Source organism: Oncorhynchus keta, chromosome 29, assembly GCF_023373465.1.
Source record: "Oncorhynchus keta strain PuntledgeMale-10-30-2019 chromosome 29, Oket_V2, whole genome shotgun sequence".
NCBI classification, from domain to species: Eukaryota; Metazoa; Chordata; class Actinopteri; order Salmoniformes; family Salmonidae; genus Oncorhynchus; species Oncorhynchus keta.
The window spans coordinates 6,125,286-6,144,260 of NC_068449.1; the positions used below are offsets into that span (position 1 = coordinate 6,125,286).

General features: G+C 44.7%; 1 protein-coding gene across 2 annotated transcripts in view; it reads right to left on the bottom strand.

Moving 5' to 3' along the window:
* Positions 1-3,149: 3,149 nt before the first annotated feature.
* Positions 3,150-18,975, bottom strand: part of mdga2a (MAM domain containing glycosylphosphatidylinositol anchor 2a) — a 240,057-nt gene continuing 224,231 nt past the window's right edge. For both annotated transcript variants that reach the window (XM_052485831.1, XM_052485830.1), the window contains 4 exons: positions 9,692-9,856; positions 5,045-5,175; positions 4,454-4,553; positions 3,150-3,549 (listed from right to left, as the gene is read on the bottom strand). In XM_052485831.1, coding sequence (XP_052341791.1) covers positions 3,461-3,549; positions 4,454-4,553; positions 5,045-5,175; positions 9,692-9,856 — 485 coding nt within the window. In that variant the 3' untranslated portion in view covers positions 3,150-3,460. The remainder of the gene's footprint in view (positions 3,550-4,453; positions 4,554-5,044; positions 5,176-9,691; positions 9,857-18,975) is intronic.

Consider the following 18,975-nt stretch of genomic DNA (forward strand, 5'->3'; position numbering starts at 1 on the left):
GGCACACAGCAGCGTCTTCTCTTATCCCGAGAGGACTAGCAAAAGATGCAAAAACAGCTGTTCATAAAGTAACCTTCCGAAGACTGCCACAAGCATGCATGGGCATGTATCATGATCAATGAGTACAACTCATGCAGGAAGAGAAAGATAGCATTGACATTCAAGGTTTTTCTTTTTTTGTAGTACATATTTTGATGTGCTTTATGGAGCCATGCTGAAATCAAAAGGTCAGGACAATGACTTGTATTGAAAACAGATCTTAATCTTGGCAGTTGCAAGAGAGAAACTACTATAACATTAAATAAAATAACATGAGCTTGAATTTCCTCCAGTCATTTTTTTAGTATTTTTTTTCTTGACATTTAGCAGACACTATTTCCAGAGTGACTTACTAGGGTTAAGTGCCTTGCTCAAGGGCATAATCGACAGATCCCCCCCCCGCCGATTCGAAACAGTGACCTTTCGGTCTTAACCGCTAGTCTACCTGATGACCACTTGTCCTTACAGTAAGGTAAATTAGGAGAGGATGATTTGAGTGTTATGACAAAGCTAATATTTCTCTATGAGCTGATCCATCATCAGTATTGTGGAATAATTATAACGTTAACGTAAGATTTTAATGGAGGAAGCTGATCCGAGAGCAGCTGTGCATTACCTTCGATCCTGTCAGTCGCGCACACATGGCGCACTTGGCGAATGTTCTCTCGAGGTGCTTGTTTGGGAAACACTTAAAATGTTGACTGGTAAAAACGATGCACCTGGGCCCAGTTTCCTGATAGCGATAGTAATTTAGGCTTAAGAGTGTTTTAACGATGCATCTTTCCTGCAACGGTCGAAGATGTAACATGCGTTTCCCAAAACACCATGCAGAGAGAACATTCGCTAACACGGAACCCAAACTGGCTGCGCGCGTGCGCCATCGTGCATGTCGTGCAAATGTATTTTGTCCCCCTAACACCAAACGCGATCACGACCCGCAGGTTAAAATATCAAAACAAACTCTGAACCAATTACATTCATTTGGGGTCAGGTCGAAAAGCATTAAATATGTATGGCAATTTAGCTAGCTAGCTTGCACATGCTAGCTAATTTATCCTATTTAGCTAGCTTGCTGTTGCTAGCTAATTTGTCCTGGGATATAAAAATGGAGTTGTTATTTTACCTGAAATGCACAAGGTCCTTTACTCTGACAATTAATCCACACATAAAACGGTCATCTCTCCTCCTTCCCGGCTTTTTCATCTTTGAACTTATATGGTGATTGGCATCTAAACTGCATAGTATTACCAAGACGACCGGCAAAACAGTTCGTCTTTCAATCACCCACGTGGGTATAACCAATGAGGAGATGGCACATGGGTACCTGCTTCTATAAACCGATGAGGAGATGGGAGAGGCAGGACTTGCAGCGCGATCTGTGTCAGAAAAAGGAATGACTTCTATTTTAGCCCTTGGCATCGCAGACGCTCGTTGGCGTGCGCGAGCAGTGTGGGTGCAAAAATTGAATAACATGGATTTCTACATTTATTTTGCAACGCTCGCACATGCCACGTGTCCGGTCTGGTCAGCATGTTAGTGCGTCGTTGAGACAGACGTGTCAACACTGATAGGATAGAATAGAAAGATAGGCAGCGCTGCTCTCGGATCAGTTTTACCCATTCAAATCTTACCTTAACATTAGAATTATTAATCAATACTGACGATGGATCAGCTCCTAGAAAGATATTAGCACCTATGGTTTCAAATATTGAGGCGGCTTGTTCTAATGTTTACCCTATAATCATGCGCTAAATCAAGATTTAGCACATCATGCCTCATGTTAGGCTACGCATCATGAAATATATTGAGAGAAATTAGACAGTAGCATACAAGCAGCAAGATAGAAGTCAATTGATTGAACATGAAATATATAGTATTTCAAAGTGATTAAAATAGACCTATAGCCTACTGTATTTATATTTGAATGCAGTCATCTCGGTTTTAATTTCAAGCATCTTGATATTGTATCAATTGAAAAGACATTGGCAACTTTGTATTTGTAGTCAACTTTATCTAACTTTATATAACTTACAACCTTCCGGTTACCTTCCGGTTACTAGTCCAACGCTCTAACCACTAGGCTACCCTAGTGGTTAGATTTCAAGCATTTTCAAGTGCCACGTTAAGAACAATGGTTTTGGGCAACAGCTCAGAGATTTAACCATGCTCTTAAGAAGTTTCTAACAATGAATTTAGCCTTAAGATGCTTTTGGGAAACCGGGCCCTGGTCTTTAAGCACTACATGTGACCTGACCGATTAGTGATTGGTCAGGAGGTGAAAGGAGAAGCTAGCTAATAGAAAGTGAAATAAAGAGATGCTAACCTTTCATACAAATGGCTGGATTGCAACAACCATTGTTAATATAAGCAAGACTACTTTAGCTTTAAAAATCCTCATCAATCCCGTTTAGATAATGAAAGAGAGATATTTAATGTGCATCTGGGACACAGAGAAGCCCCTACAGTAGGTCGAAAGGATCTGATAGAGTTGACTGTGAGGAGGAGTGCAAAGGTCCAGAGGTTGTTTACACCAGGCACACCATAGTTCAGCCACTACATAGTAGAGTAACCAGTGTATGCACTTTTTAATGAAACCAACATTTTAAGCAACCTCAAAAAAAAAAACAGAGGAATAATTGTGATGAATTGACTTACAGATATGCATATAATGCACTAAGCAGTCGAAGTTTAGCCTCTGGGTAGAAGGTATGCACGTGTTTGTTTATACATATTTTGATGAAACCGACCCTAGGCAGCCTCTGAGTTTTAAAAGGGGTTAAAGCGACAACACAAAGAGGAATAGCAGTCTCTAACATATTCATGAGAAAATAGCTTCGGGTCAATGTGGGTTATTGAGTGAATTTCGTACATTTACACTCTTAACATAAAATCAACCTCTTCAACACCCATCTGATTAAGCAATGAATTATAGTTATTCCTTGGCCTTGACAAGCAGCAAACGAATAACATATGGAAAATGGAAAGAAAAAATGGGACCACATCATGTGTCCTTGTGCTTTACAGAAATGTACCATTCCGTTCCGATCCTTGAGCCAATATACACAATGATGGCACCCACACTCTGCTTCGACTGGCTTCACCTTGGGAGGGGGGGGGATTAGGTGTAGCCCCTACTACTGGAGCGTCTACTATGGAGAACCCGGCTCTCCATCCTGACCCTGGAGTCCTGACCTTGGAATGCTCTCTGTGCATATTTCAGAAAAAAAAAACAAGATTGACTGAGTTTTTTTATTTTATTCCTGCATGCTCCACCCTGGACCAGCGCTGGACTGCTGCTGCTCTCCTGAAGACTGAAGAGGAGTGAATCTTTGGTAGTTTTGGGGGTTTAGACAGTCAAAGTCTGCAGATTCTTCCACAGGGGTGGGGCCGGCATCAGGTTGCTCCTCCTGAGAGAGAGGGGTCACCTCTGATGACCCACAAACACCAGGGTCAGTGTGACCAAGAACTGACATATATGGTGCGCGGTGGGAGGAGACAGTGATCTCAGATCTGTAGGGATAGAGAAAGATAGAAAGAGAAAGTAGAGAAAGAAAGAGATAAAGTTGGTGATGTAGATAAGGATGATGTATGAAAATAATTTCAAAACGATTTAATTGAGCTAATGGGATGACGTGTGGGTAACAATTCCGTATTTGATTTAAGGAAGACTAGAATACATGTGATTGTTTTTAGTTGTTCTGAGGAGGACCGTGCTCTTCTTCTCTGGAGGAGTCTCCTCTGGTATATAGAGATGCATTGTGATTTCTCTCAATGTAGACTCACATTACTTCAGTGGCAGCTCAGCATCAAGCATTAATAATGCTTATTGACGAAATACATCAAGTACTATATGAGCAAATTCAGTTAAGAGGTTCTTAAAAACATTCCCATTAGTAGTATTTGTACTGAACCTTGTTAATCAGTAAAGAGACCCAGCCGACAGTCTCCAGTGTACAAGCGACAGAGCTGCTAAAGCCTAATATTTTAATGTAAGACGCTGATATCTACCATTTGGGAGGATAGTTAACATAATTTTAAAAGGCATTACCAATTGAAGTAATGTAAGTAATGAGGGAATAAAAATGAGCTATTGCACAAAATATTTTAATTTTTAGGCCAATCATCAGATAGTACAATTTTCTGGCATGCATAATATTTTTTAAGCAGATGTTTCTTCATAACCTCTAAAATGTATTTTCACTGACGATGCCTGAAACAAAAATACAGTGCCTTATACTCTTGGCGAGTAAACCTGTTTTTCGAAGAACTAACAATACCGGATTCAGTCCTTGATTTATAGTTCCTGAAGAGGAATGATATAAACGTACGTTATAAGGCTTGCCTCTTCCTGATTGATTGGATCTGGTTGACGTATAGGTCATGCCCCCCCCCCCCCTCACAAAAAAGCACTTACTGTTGTGTGGAGGGTCTTTACATTCTCCTTCCTCAATGGTGACATCATCAATGGCGATATCCCCTTCTATGCCAGGACCCCGAATTCCTTCCAGAACCAACTACCAAAACAGGATAAGCGAGACAAAGACAAAACATGTTAAAACCAACTGCTTATATGTCTTCCTGCTACAAATGGTCTCCCGAGTGGTACAGCGGTCTAAGGCACTGCGTCTCAGTGCTAGAGGCGTAACTACAGACCCTGGTTCGATTCTAGGCTGTATCACAACCGGATGTGATTGGGAGTCCCATAGGGTAGCGCACAATTGGCCCAGCATCGTTAGGGTTTGGCCGGGGTAGGCTGTCATTGTAAATAACAATTTGTTCTTAACTGACTTGTCGAGTTAAATAAAGATTAAATACAATTTAAAAAATAATACAAATAATGACTCATTCTGTGAAGCATATAGCAAAAATATATAAGACAAATGCTTATATAAGACATTGGAATAAGAGAGGAAGCACATATGAAGGCAGTTTTGTACTTTGCACCTTAGGGCCACCGTAGTTCTGCATTGGTGACCCACTGCTCCTCCCATAGAGTTGTACCCACCTGGAAAGAGGCTGTTGGGTGAATGTTGACTTTGGCTTGCTTCCATCGGTCTCCTTGGTTCCCGACCAGGGTCCACACGGAACTGTCTGCGCCCGACTGGCCCTTCTGTCGTAAGTAAGCATTTAACGCTCCTAGAGGAGAAAACATCAAGCCCTTTAAGGACAACATTGTGCCAGGGAAGCTCAGTCAAGCACAACTTATGTATTTGAAAGATTTCAAGTCCAATTTGAGCCCAAGTCTGATATCATCTATGGCCTCGTCACAGTAGCACATTTCCTTTATTTATAGATTATACTTATTTAATTATTAATAATTGACCTGATAAAAAAAAACACATAACAGCTCATTACTGCAAATACTAAATGATTCAAGGGGTCTACACATTAACCTCCCCTTATTGAGTGGTGGCTTTTACTGAAAGAGTGGATTGTATCACAATGAATTCATTTGACAATATAATTCACTTGTCAAGTGATGATCATGAAAGTCAAATCTTGTATGTTTCTTTTCAGTGCAAACGAGGTGATGCCAAATAGTGTGCTCTGATGTGTAGACCCACATGAAAAAAATACTACAGTTTATTATAGAATACTACAGTACTCTATAGAAGTACTCTATAGTAGTACTCTATAGAAAGCCCCTGATTCTAGGGAATTCTGTAGTAAACTGTAGTAAACTGTAGTCCTTAGATGTAGTATATTGGCCATATACCACAAACCCCTTATGTGCCTTATTGCTATTATCAGCTGGTTACCAATGTAATCAGAGCAATAAAAATAAATGTTTTTGTCCTACCCCTGACATACCACGGCTTTCAGCCAATCAGCTATCAGGGCTCAAACCACCCGGTTGATAACGTAGAATACTTTACTCCACACTGTAGTATCCCTCAATCTTGTAGTGCTTACAATAGAATGTTGCAGTAAACTGTAGAATACACTACACAAACATTTTGGGGGTGATTTTAGTTTTTGGTTAAAAAAAAACAATAAAATAATTCAGCTAAAAATGAGTTTACTTTAGGAAATCTATTCCCCCGAGTATTCTCACACAAGAGAGAAGACATATGTGATTGTGTCTCAGGTATGAAATGATTGTTGGGCTTTCTTTTTGGGCTTAGTTGTGGTTAATATGCAGTGTACAAATAATTTTACGGCCTCCAGACAAACTCAGTAGAATGTTTTAGTATAGTATATTGTATAATACTTTAGTAAATACAACAGTATTATCCACATATTTCTCCACGTATTTCTTCCTCCAGAGAAAGCCCCCAGTTCTATGTGAAAGATAATCTAACAAAAACACGATAGTAAATACTACAGTAGTCTCTGGCAAAAACACTATAGTAAATATTATAGTATACTACAGTCATGTCTGCAAAAACATGAAAATAACTACTATACTATACTACAGTAATGTCTGCATAAACACTACAGTAAATACTATAGTATAGTACAGGCACGTCTCCAAAAACACTACAGTAAATACTATAGTATACCACAGTAATGTCTGCAAAAACACTACAGTAAATACTATAGTATACCACAGGCATGTCTACAAAAACACTACAGTAAATACTTTAGTACACTACAGGCATGTCCACAAAAACACTACAGTAAATACTTTAGTACACTAGAGTCACGTCTGCAAAAACAATACAGTGAATACTACAGTAAAGTCCGCAAAAATGTAGAGGCCAAACTAGACATGCCACTCCCCTGTGATGGGAGACTTAAGTGGATCTTACTGGATGATCCAATGACACCAACAACAGACTCCTGCAAAATGCCCTCTACTTCAAATGAGAACTCAAGTCTCTCCACCACCCACTCACTCACATTCTGCACAGAATTTTAAAAAAGGCTCAGAATGCAGGTTACCTTTCTTTCTCTAACAGAAACCAGTGAAAGGAAACAGACAGGTTAGGACACAAGCCGTCAGCCCTTTCTGGCTCTGGCTGCTGGTTGCTGAGGCTGAGAGAGCAGAGAGAGAGAGAGGGCCCATTGAGACCTGAATGGATTAGGTTGACACGTCCTATTCAGAATCGCGACAGCCTTGTGGAGCAGAAAATTGTGGTTACAAGCGTGTCTTGCAGGTCAGGGGTCACACCCATCGCTCAAGTGCAACTGTCTGTCTGATTAAGACACTGCGCCAACAGGAGAGCAGGGGTGTGAGACGACAACCTTCAGGGGAGCCTGAAAAGAATCTGACGGAGGACAAAGTTATTAATACTCAAATAGAATGGTCGTAAAAACCATAGTGTGCTCAATTTCCATTTTTCACCAACGCTCAGGGTGCTTCGGGTATTCTGGCATTGAAGTGTTATTGAGTGATTGTCAAATTAAAAAAGAAAGGTGTGTACAACTTGAGTGGTAAGCAAACACTTTTATCTAATCATCAGGGAGGTAGCGAACAGGGAAGTGGGGGACAGGTGAGGGAAGCACAGTCGAGAGCTGCCCAGTGACACAAGCCTACCAGACGAGCTAAACTACTTCTATGCTCGCTTCGAGGCAAATATCACTGAAACATGCATGAGAGCACCAGCTGTTCCAGAAGACTGTGTGATCACGCTCTCCGCAGCTGATGTGAGTAAGACCTTTAACAGGTCAACATTCACAAGGCCGCAGGGCCAGATGGATTACCAGAATGTGTACTGCAGGCATGCGCTGACTAACTGGCAAGTGTCTTCACTGACATTTACAACCTCTCCCTGTCCGAGTCTGTAATATCTACATGTTTTAAGCAGACCACCATAGTGCCTGTGCCCAAGAACACTAAGGAAATCTGCCTAAATGACTACCGACCCGTAGCACTCACATCTGTAGCCATGAAGTGCTTTGAAATGTTGGTCATGGCTCATATCAACACCATTATCCCAGAAACCCTAGACCCACTCCAATTTGCATACCGCCCAAACAGATCCATAGATGATGCAATCTCTATTGTGCTCCAAACTTCCCTTTCCCACCTAGACAAAAATAACACCTATGTGAGAATGCTATTCATTGACGACAGCTCAGGATTCAACACCATAGTGCCCTCAAATTTCATCAATAAGCTAAGGACCCTGGGACTAAACACCTCCCTCTGCAACTGGATCCTGGACTTCCTGACAAGCTGCCCCGAGGTGGTAAGGGTAGGTAACAAGACATCCCCCACGCTGATCCTCAACACAGGGGCCCCTCAGGGGTGCATGCTCAGTCCCCTCCTGTACTCCCTGTTCACTCATGACTGCATGGCCAGGCACGACTCCAACACCATTATTACGTTTGCTGACGACACAACAGTGGAAAGCCTGATCACTGAAAACGACGATACAGCCCATAGGGAGGAGGTCAGAGACCTGGCCGAGTGGTGCCAGGACAACAACCTCTCCCTCAACGTGATCGAGACAAAGGAGATGATTGTGGACTACAGGAAAAAAAGAGGACTGAGCACACCCCCATTCTCATCGATGGGGCTGCAGTGGAGCAGGTTGAGAGCTTCAAGTTCCTTGGTGTCCACATCACCAAAAAACGAACATGGTCCAAGCACACCAAGGCAGTCATGAAGAGGCCACAACAAAACCTATCCCTCTCAGCAGACTGAAAAGATTTTGCAGGGGTCCTCAGATCCTCAAAAGATTCTACAGCTGCACCATCGAGAACATCCTGACTGGTTGCATCACAGCCTGGTAATGGCAACAACTCGGCCTCCGACTGCAAGGCACTACAGAGAGTAGTGCGAATGGCCCAGTACATCACTGGGGCCAGCTTCCGGCCAACCAGGACCTCTATGCCAGACGGTGTCAGAGGAAGGCCCTAAAAATGGTCTCAGAGTCCAGCCACCCTAGTAATAGACTGTTCTCTCTGCTACTGGACGGAAAGCAGTACCAGAGCGCCAAGTCTACTGGGGCGGCAGGGTAGCCTAGTGGTTAGAGCGTTGGACTAGTAACCGGAAGCCCCCGAGCTGACAATGTACAAATCTGTCATTCTGCCCCTGAACAGGCAGTTAACCCACTGTTCCTAGGCCGTCATTGAAAATAAGAATTTGTTCTTAACTGACTTGACTGGTTAAATAAAGGTCAAATAAAAAAATAAAATAAAAGGTCCAAGAGGCTTCTAAACAGCTTCTACTCGAAGCTATAAGACTCCTGAACATATAATCAAATGTATACCCCCCCCCTCTTTTACACCGCTGCTACTCTCTGTTGTTATCATCTATGCATAGTCACTTTAATAGCTCCTACACCTACATGTTCATATTACCTCAACTAACCGGTGCCCCCGCACATTGACTCTGTACCGATACCCCCCTGTATATAGTCTCGCTATTGTTATTTTACTGTTGCTCTTTAATTATTTGTTACTTTAATTTCTTATTCATTTCCGTATTTTTTTCAACTGCATTGTTGGTTAGGGGCTCGTAGGTAAGCATTTCACTGTAAGGTCTACTACACCTGTTGTATTCGTCCCATGTGACTAATACAATTTGATTTGATACGCTTGCAAGTGGATGCTGATTGAAAGCTAGCAGGTATGTACTTAAGAGGTCAAACACACTCCCTCTCAGCTGAAATAGACTGGCCTGATAAAAGAGCTACAGTGCACCATTTGCATTCATCCTTAGATCATACATGCCATACGTGCTGGCACCCAGGCATCTCACCTATGTGTTTCCCATACATATGGTAGTAGAAACCAAAGCAGTAGGTTGGAGAGGACGTCACAGTCCCATAGGGGCTTTTGGGGGCGACGTTGAAAGTGGGGGTCAACAGTCGAGCCTTTTCTCCCTCCAGGCGTGGTCGAGACGTCTCGATATACATGTAGAAACCTGTAAGATGGTAAAACAATGACAGTCAATGTAGAAACCTGTATGATGGTAAAACAATGGCAATCAAAGTAGAAACCTGTATGATGGTAAAACAATGACACTGACCAACATTTATATGTAAAACACCCAAAAGTAACCCTCTCTGTCCTGCCATGGTAACCTTCTCTATCCTGCCATGGTAACCCTCTCTGTCCTGCCATGGTGACCCTCTCTGTCCTTCCATGGTAACCCTCTCTGTCATGCCATGGTATTGTGCTTCTGACCTGGGTTCCATTAATATTTATCTACTTTCAAAAACGTTGATCATTTCATTAAGTCTGCCTCGAATGCCAGAAGGGCTGGCTCTGCACTTTTTGAATTATTGGTTTCATTGCGCCAGGCAAGCACAGCTAAAGATAAAAGTATTTGAATGACAACAAATACTATTTGAACCCAGGTCGGATGTGCTGGTGTTCCACTGCAATGGAGAGAACATCCGAATTCTAAACCAAACGGCAGAGTTCATCTCTCTATAATAACTGCTACAAGTTTGCAGCTTAGGCACTGCCGTTAGCAGGCCATAAACTGTTCTGGTATCAGGAAAGGTTTCTGCACTGCAATTCTCTGTCTGGCCTTGTATACAGTGCAATCCATAATACAAGCCTTCTACGTGGATACCAATCAGATAAAAAAAGATCAAGGAATGTTGGGAAACTGTGAGCTGCATGTGTTTGATCGTAATGCCGTGGATAATTAAAAGCAATGCATTATTTCTCACATAATCCATCGTAACATGCTCTAAAACACTTAAACAAATGTATCCCCGATTAATTGGTTTATTTTAACAGCTGGGGCTTTTGGCATTTAACGAGTGGATAGCATTGCGGGAGATTGTACATTGGGGGAATGGTTACTGCTAGTTCCCTTAAGGCATACGTCGATGGGCAGGTAGTGACAGACACTCATATTTCATAATGCTGCCCGCTCTCTAAAGGAAATGTCACAGCCATCCCCGCAGCGCTGCAGATGTCCATCATGGCTACTACACTCCATAGAGACACAGAGGCGGAGAGGAGGAGGAGGAGAAGGGGCAGAGGAGGAGGAGGAGGAGATGGGGGTGGAGGAGTAGATGGGGCAGAGGCAATGGGGCAGAGGAGGAGGAAGAGATTGGGCGGAGGAGGAGATGGGTCAGAGGCAATGGGGCAGAGGAGGAGGAAGAGATTGGGCGGAGGAGGAGATGGGGCAGAGGCAATGGGGCGGAGGAGGAGATGAGGCGGAGGTTGAGGAGGAATAAATGAGGAAAAGGAGATGGGGCGGAGGAGGAGGATGAGATGGGGAGGAGGAGATGGGGCGGGGGAGGAGGATGAGATGGGGAGGAGGAGGAGGAGATGGGGCGGGGGAGGAGGATGAGATGGGGAGGAGGAGATGGGGCGGGGGGGAGGATGAGATGGGGAGGAGGAGATGGGGCGGGGGGAGGAGGATGAGATGGGGAGGAGGAGATGGGGCGGAGGAGGAGGATGAGATGGGGAGGAGGAGATGGGGCGGGGGGAGGAGGGGATGGGGCGGGAGGAGGAGGAGGCCATGGGGAGGAGGAGATGGGGCGGAGGAGGAGATGAGGAGGAGATGGGGCGGGGGGAGGAGGATGAGATGGGGAGGAGGAGATGGGGCGGGGGAGGAGGATGAGATGGGGAGGAGGAGATGGGGCGGGGGAGGAGGAGATGGGGCGGGGGAGGAGGATGAGATGGGGAGGAGGAGATGGGGCGGGGGAGGAGGAGAGATGGGGCGGAGGAGGAGGAGGAGGCCATGGGGCGGGGGGAGGAGGAGATGAGGCGGGGGAGGAGGAGTGAGATGGGGAGGGAGGAGGAGGAGATGGGGCGGGGGAGGAGGATGAGATGGGGAGGAGGAGATGGGGCGGGGGAGGAGGAGATGGGGCGGAGGAGGCCATGGGGCGGAGGAGGAGGAGATGGGGCGGGGGAGGAGGAGATGGGGGGAGGAGGCCATGGGGCGGAGGAGGAGGAGATGGGGCGGGGGAGGAGGCCATGGGGGGAGGAGGAGATGGAGGAGGAGGAGATGGGGAGGAGCAGATGGGTGGAGGAGGAGGAGGCCACGGGGCGGAGGAGGAGGAGATGGGCGGAGGAGGAGATGGGGCGGAGGAGGAGGATGAGATGGGGCGGAGGAGGAGGATGAGATGGGGCGAAGGAGGAGGATGAGATGGGAAGGAGGAGATGGGGCGGGGGAGGAGGATGAGATGGGGCGGAGGAGGAGGAGGAAGATGAGGCGGAGGAGGAAGATGAGGCGGAGGAGGAGGAGGAAGATGAGGAGGAGGAGGTGTTATGGTGATTTTCTGGTGACACTGTCTGTGATTTATTTAGAATTCAAGGCACACTTAACCAGTATGGCTACCACAGCATTCTGCAGCGATACGCCATCTCATCCGGTTTGGGCTTAGTGGGCTATCATTTGTTTTTCAATAGGACAATGACTCAACACACCTCCAGGCTGTGTAAGGCTAATTGACCAAGAAGGAGAGTGATGGAGTGCTGCATCAGATGACCTGGCCTCCACAGTCAAACCCATCTCAACCCAATTGAAATGGTTTGGGATGAGTTGGATCACAGAGTGAAGGAAAAGCTGCCAACAAATGCTCAGCATATATGGGAACTCCTTCAAGACTGTTGGAAAAGCATTCCAGGTGAAGCTGGCTGAGAGAATGCCAAGAGTGTGCAAAGCTGTCATTAAGGCAAAGGGTGGCTATTTGAAGAATCTCAAATCTCAAAAACACTTTTTGGTTACTACATGATTCCATGTGTTATTTCATAGTTTTGATGTCTTCAATATTTATTCTATTCTAAAAATCCTTGAATGAGTAGGTGTTCTAAAACTTTTGACCAGTAGCGAAGATACATAGCTCTGAGACTACCGTCCGCTGTGGACACACAGCCTGACCACCCACCTCCCCATAATTCCCAGTCTTCGGCGAGACTGGCTTTATTTATTAGCCTTCCGCTAGACTGGCTGTATTTATTAGCCTTCAGCTAAACTGGCTGTATTTACAAGCCTTCAGCTAAACTGGCTGTATTTACAAGCCTTCAGCTAAACTGGCTGTATTTACAAGCCTTCAGCTAAACTGGCTGTATTTATTAGCCTTCAGCTAGACTGGCTGTAGTCATTAGCCTTCAGCTAAACTGGCTGTATTTATTAGCTTTGAGCTAGACTGGCTGTATTTATTAGCTTTCAGCTAGACTGGCTGTAGTCATTAGCCTTCAACTAAACTGGCTTATTTATTAGCCTTCAGCTAGACTGGCTGTAGTCATTAGCCTTCAGCTTCAGAAACTGCTGGCTATTTATTAGCCTTCACAGGGCTGTATTTATTAGCTTCAGCTCAGACTGGCTGTAAACTGTCATTCCAGCCTTCAGCTCTGTAAGCTAGACTGGCTGTATTTACAAGCTGTCTTCAGCTAAACTGGCTGTATTTAAGCCTCTCAGCTAAAAATTTACACTGGCTGTATTTCCATGTGCTTATTTCAGCTAGTTGGCTGATTTACAATATTCAGCTACAATGGCTGTAAATATTAGCCTAAAGCTAAACTGGCTGAATAGTAGGTGTATCTAAAACTTTTTACAAGACCAGACTGGCTGTAGTCATTAGCCTTCAGCTAAACTGGCTGTGGACACACAGCCTTCAGCTAAACTGGCTGTAATTACCAGTCTTCAGGCTAGACTGGCTGTATTTATTAGCCTTCAGCTAGACTGGCTGTATTTATTAGCCTTCAGCTAAACTGGCTGTATTTACAAGCCTTCAGCTAAACTGGCTGTATTTATTAGCCTTCAGCTAAACTGGCTGTATTTATTAGCCTTCAGCTAAACTGGCTGTATTTACAAGCCTTCAGCTAAACTGGCTGTATTTATTAGCCTTCAGCTAAACTGGCTGTATTTATTAGCCTTCAGCTAAACTGGCTGTATTTATTAGCCTTCAGCTAAACTGGCTGTATTTACAAGCCTTCAGCTAAACTGGCTGTATTTATTAGCCTTCAGCTAAACTGGCTGTATTTATTAGCCTTCAGCTAAACTGGCTGTATTTACAAGCCTTCAGCTAAACTGGCTGTATTTATTAGCCTTCAGCTAAACTGGCTGTATTTATTAGCCTTCAGCTAAACTGGCTGTATTTATTAGCCTTCAGCTAAACTGGCTGTATTTATTAGCCTTCAGCTAGACTGGCTGTAGTCATTAGCCTTCAGCTAAACTGGCTGTATTTATTAGCCTTCAGCTAGACTGGCTGTAGTCATTAGCCTTCAGCTAAACTGGCTGTATTTATTAGCCTTCAGCTAAACTGGCTGTATTTATTAGCCTTCAGCTAGACTGGCTGTAGTCATTAGCCTTCAGCTAAACTGGCTGTATTTATTAGCCTTCAGCTAAACTGGCTGTAGTCATTAGCCTTCAGCTAAACTGGCTGTAGTCATTAGCCTTCAGCTAGACTGGCTGTAGTCATTAGCCTTCAGCTAGACTGGCTGTAGTCATTAGCCTTCAGCTAGACTGGCTGTATTTATTAGCCTTCAGCTAGACTGGCTGTAGCCATTAGCCTTCAGCTAAACTGGCTGTATTTATTAGCCTTCAGCTAGACTGGCTGTAGTCATTAGCCTTCAGCTAAACTGGCTGTATTTATTAGCCTTCAGCTAAACTGGCTGTATTTATTAGCTTTCAGCACTTCGATCCGTTTGTGTGCCTTCTTGCATTATATGTTTTGCAAATGTTTTATCCTTTTTTCATTCATTGAGCTTTTAATTCCTCTTTTATTCACTTATTGTTGTTGCATTGTTGAGAGGTAAACCTGTAAGTCAGCATTTCATTGCACTGTGTGCTCACGTAGATCACGTGTACATGACGATTTAACAAAACCTGAACACTGTCCTTGACCTCCCGGCCCTGCTGGAGGCTCACCACCAGAAACAATCTATCAGAACCACCCTCCCTCCTCCCCATGGCAACACTGTTCACAGCAAGAACCATGAACACAGTCTGCTGTTCCCACATGCTTCAAGAGGGCCACCATTGTTCCTGTTCCCAAGAAAGCTAAGGTAACTGAGCTAAACGACTGCCCGCTGCACTCATTCCGTCATCATGAAGTGCTTTGAGAGACTAGTCAAGGACCATATCACCTCCACCCTACCTGACACCCTAGACCCACTGTAATTTGCTTACCGCCCAAATAGGTCCACTGGCTGCAATCTCAACCACACTGCACACTGCCCTAACCCACCTGGACAAGAGGAATACCTATGTGAGAATGCTGTTCATCGACTACAGCTCGGCATTCAACACCATAGTACCCTCAAGCTCGTCATCAAGCTCGAGACCCTGGGTCTCGACCCCGCCCTGTGCAACTGGGTACTGGACTTCCTGACGGGCCGCCCCCAGGTGGTGAGGGTAGGCAACAACATCTCCTCCCCGGCTGATCCTCAACACGGGGGCCCCAAAGGGCTGCGTTCTGAGCCCTCTCCTGTACTCCCTGTTCACCCATTTACTGCGTGGCCTTCAGCCTCCAACTCAATCATCAAGTTTGCGGACGCACAACAGTGGTAGGCTTGATTACCAACAACGAAGACGGCCTACAGGGAGGAGGTGAGGGCCTTCAGCTAGTGTGGTGTCAGGAAAATAACCTCACACTCAACGTCAAAAAACTGGAGATGATTGTGGACTTCAGGAAACAGCAGAGGGAACACCCCCTATCAGCATCGATGGAACAGTAGTGGAGAGGGTAGCTAGGCTTTTAAGTTCCTCGGCATACACATCACAGACAAACTGAATTGGTCCACTCACACTGACAGCGTCGTGAAGAAGGGCAGCAGCGCCTATTCAACCTCAGGAGGCTGAAGAAATTCGGCCTGTCACCAAAAGCACTCACAAACTTCTACAGATGCACAATCGAGCATCCTGGCTGTATCACCGCCTGGTCAGCAGACTGGCTCCGCCCCCAACCGTAAGGCTCTCAGAGGGTAGTGAGGACTGCTGTATTTATCACCGGGGGCAAACTACCTGCCCTCCAGGACACCCTACACCACCCGTTGTTACAGGAAGGCCATAAAGATCATCAAGGACATCAACCACCTAACCACTGCCTGTTCACCCCGCTATCATCCAGAAGGCGAGGTCAGTACAGGTGCATCAAAGCTGGGACCGAGAGACTGAAAAACAGCTTCTATCTCAAGGCCATCAGACTGTTAAACAGCCACCACTAACAGTGAGTGGCTGCTAAACTGGCTGTCATTGACACTGACCCAACTCCAGCCATTTTAATAATGGGAATTGATGGGAATTATGTAAATATATCACTAGCCACTTTAAACAATGCTACCTTATATAATGTTACTTACCCTACATTATTCATCTCATATGCATATGTATATACTGTACTCTACATCATCGACTGCATCCTTATGTAACACATGTATCACTAGCCACTTTAACTATGCCACTTTGTTTACTTTGTCTACACACTCATCTCATATGTATATACTGTAATACCATCTACTGGCTATGCTGCTCTGTACCATCACTCATTCATATATCCTTATGTACATGTTCCTTATCCCCTTACACTGTGTATAAGACAGTAGTTTTGGAATTGTTAGTTAGATTACTTGTTGGTTATCACTGCATTGTCGGAACTAGAAGCACAAGCATTTCGCTACACTCGCATTTAACATCTGCTAACCATGTGTATGTGACAAATAAAATTTGATTTGATTTGATTTGACACTTCCCAGAAGTGGCCTTCTCAGAATTTCAGAACGCATTGTATTGTACTCCTTATGTTGACTTCTGTGTTGCTTTGTGAAAATACTGTATTAAGAAAGAGATCTATTGATTCTTTTTGGGAATGCATCCCATGTCTCACATCCCATTGTATGCATGGTTATCAGTACTGTAGGTAACATGGAGAGAATAGGAAGTACATTTCAAACAAAGTTTAAAACATGGTTTCCATTCATCAATACAGTTGCATAAATGACCTTGAAATGTTTTCCACATAAACACCCAGGTATACTGGCCTGGCTAAAGCTACAGACTGAGGTTGTCATTTCAGTGTCAAACAAAAAATTATTCTATGTTTTTCTGTCAGGCTGTCACTAACAAACAATTCTAATTGTGACCTAACAACTAGAAATCAGCCATTTTCAATGGAAGGAGACACGAGTAGAAATTCATTAATTTGACAACTATAGATTTGGCGACCAGAGTTGAGAAAGTACCAACGTTATGAAAATAATCAGCGACTTGATTTAGCGACATTACTATTTACTATAGTTGGACCTCATCATCATCTCATCATTGTACACCACCATGATCAATGTCAACTACATGTCAACTAAATTGACCATGATGTGAGTAAGGCCTGTTTTCTCATCAATAACTAGTGTACAGGTGGGGCCTGTTTTTTCATCAATAACTAGGGAAGGAGAAGGGCCTGTTTTCTCATCATAACTAGGGAAGGAGAAGGGCCTGTTTTCTCATCAGTAACTAGGGAAGGAGAAGGGCCTGTTTTCTCATCAATAACTAGGGAAGGAGAAGGGCCTGTTTTCTCATCAATAACTAGGGAAGGAGAAGGGCTGAGGTATCACTAAAACAGGTAGGGCCTGTTTCCTCATCAGTAACTAGGGAAGGAGAAGGGCTGAGGTATCACTAAAACAGGTACGGCCTGTTTCCTCATCAGTAACTAGGGAAGGAGAAGGGCCTGTTTTCTCATCAATAACTAGGGAAGGAGAAGGGCCTGTTTTCTCATCAATAACTAGGGAAGGAGAAGGGCCTGTTTCCTCATCAGTAACTAGGGAAGGAGAAGGGCTGAGGTATCACTAAAACAGGTAGGGCCTGTTTTCTCATCAGTAACTAGGGAAGGAGAAGGGCCTGTTTTCTCATCAGTAACTAGGGAAGGAGAAGGGCCTGTTTTCTCATCAGTAACTAGGGAAGGAGAAGGGCCTGCCTCATCAGTAACTAGGGAAGGAGAAGGGCCTGTTTTCTCATCAGTAACTAGGGAAGGAGAAGGGCTGAGGTATCACTAAAACAGGTGGGGCCTGTTTCCTCATCAGTAACTAGGGAAGGAGAAGGGCTGAGGTATCACTAAAACAGGTGGGGCCTGTTTCCTCATCAGTAACTAGGGAAGGAGAAGGGCTGAGGTATCACTAAAACAGGTAGGGCCTGTTTCCTCATCAGTAACTAGGGAAGGAGAAGGGCCTGTTTTCTCATCAGTAACTAGGGAAGGAGAAGGGCCTGTTTTCTCATCAGTAACTAGGGAAGGAGAAGGGCTGAGGTATCACTAAAACAGGTGGGGCCTGTTTCCTCATCAGTAACTAGGGAAGGAGAAGGGCTGAGGTATCACTAAAACAGGTAGGGCCTGTTTCCTCATCAGTAACTAGGGAAGGAGAAGGGCTGAGGTATCACTAAAACAGGTGGGGCCTGTTTCCTCATCAGTAACTAGGGAAGGAGAAGGGCTGAGGTATCACTAAAACAGGTAGGGCCTGTTTCCTCATCAGTAACTAGGGAAGGAGAAGGGCTGAGGTATCACTAAAACAGGTGGGGCCTGTTTCCTCATCAGTAACTAGGGAAGGAGAAGGGCTGAGGTATCACTAAAACAGGTAGGGCCTGTTTCCTCATCAGTAACTAGGGAAGGAGAAGGGCCTGTTTCCTCATCAGTAACTAGGGAAGGAGAAGGGCCTGTTTTCTCATCAGTAACTAGGGAAGGAGAAGGGCTGAGGTATCACTAAAACAGGTGGGGCCTGTTTTCTCATCAGTAACTAGGGAAGGAGAAGGGCCTGTTTCCTCATCAGTAACTAGGGAAGGAGAAGGGCTGAGGTATCACTAAAACAGGTAGGGCCTGTTTCCTCATCAGTAACCAGGGAAGGAGAAGGGCTGAGGTATCACTAAAACAGGTGGGGCCTGTTTTCTCATCAGTAACTAGGGAAGGAGAAGGGCTGAGGTATCACTAAAACAGGTAGGGCCTGTTTTCTCATCAGTAACTAGGGAAGGAGAAGGGCCTGTTTTCTCATCAGTAACTAGGGAAGGAGAAGGGCTGAGGTATCACTAAAACAGGTGGGGCCTGTTTCCTCATCAGTAACTAGGGAAGGAGAAGGGCCTGTTTTCTCATC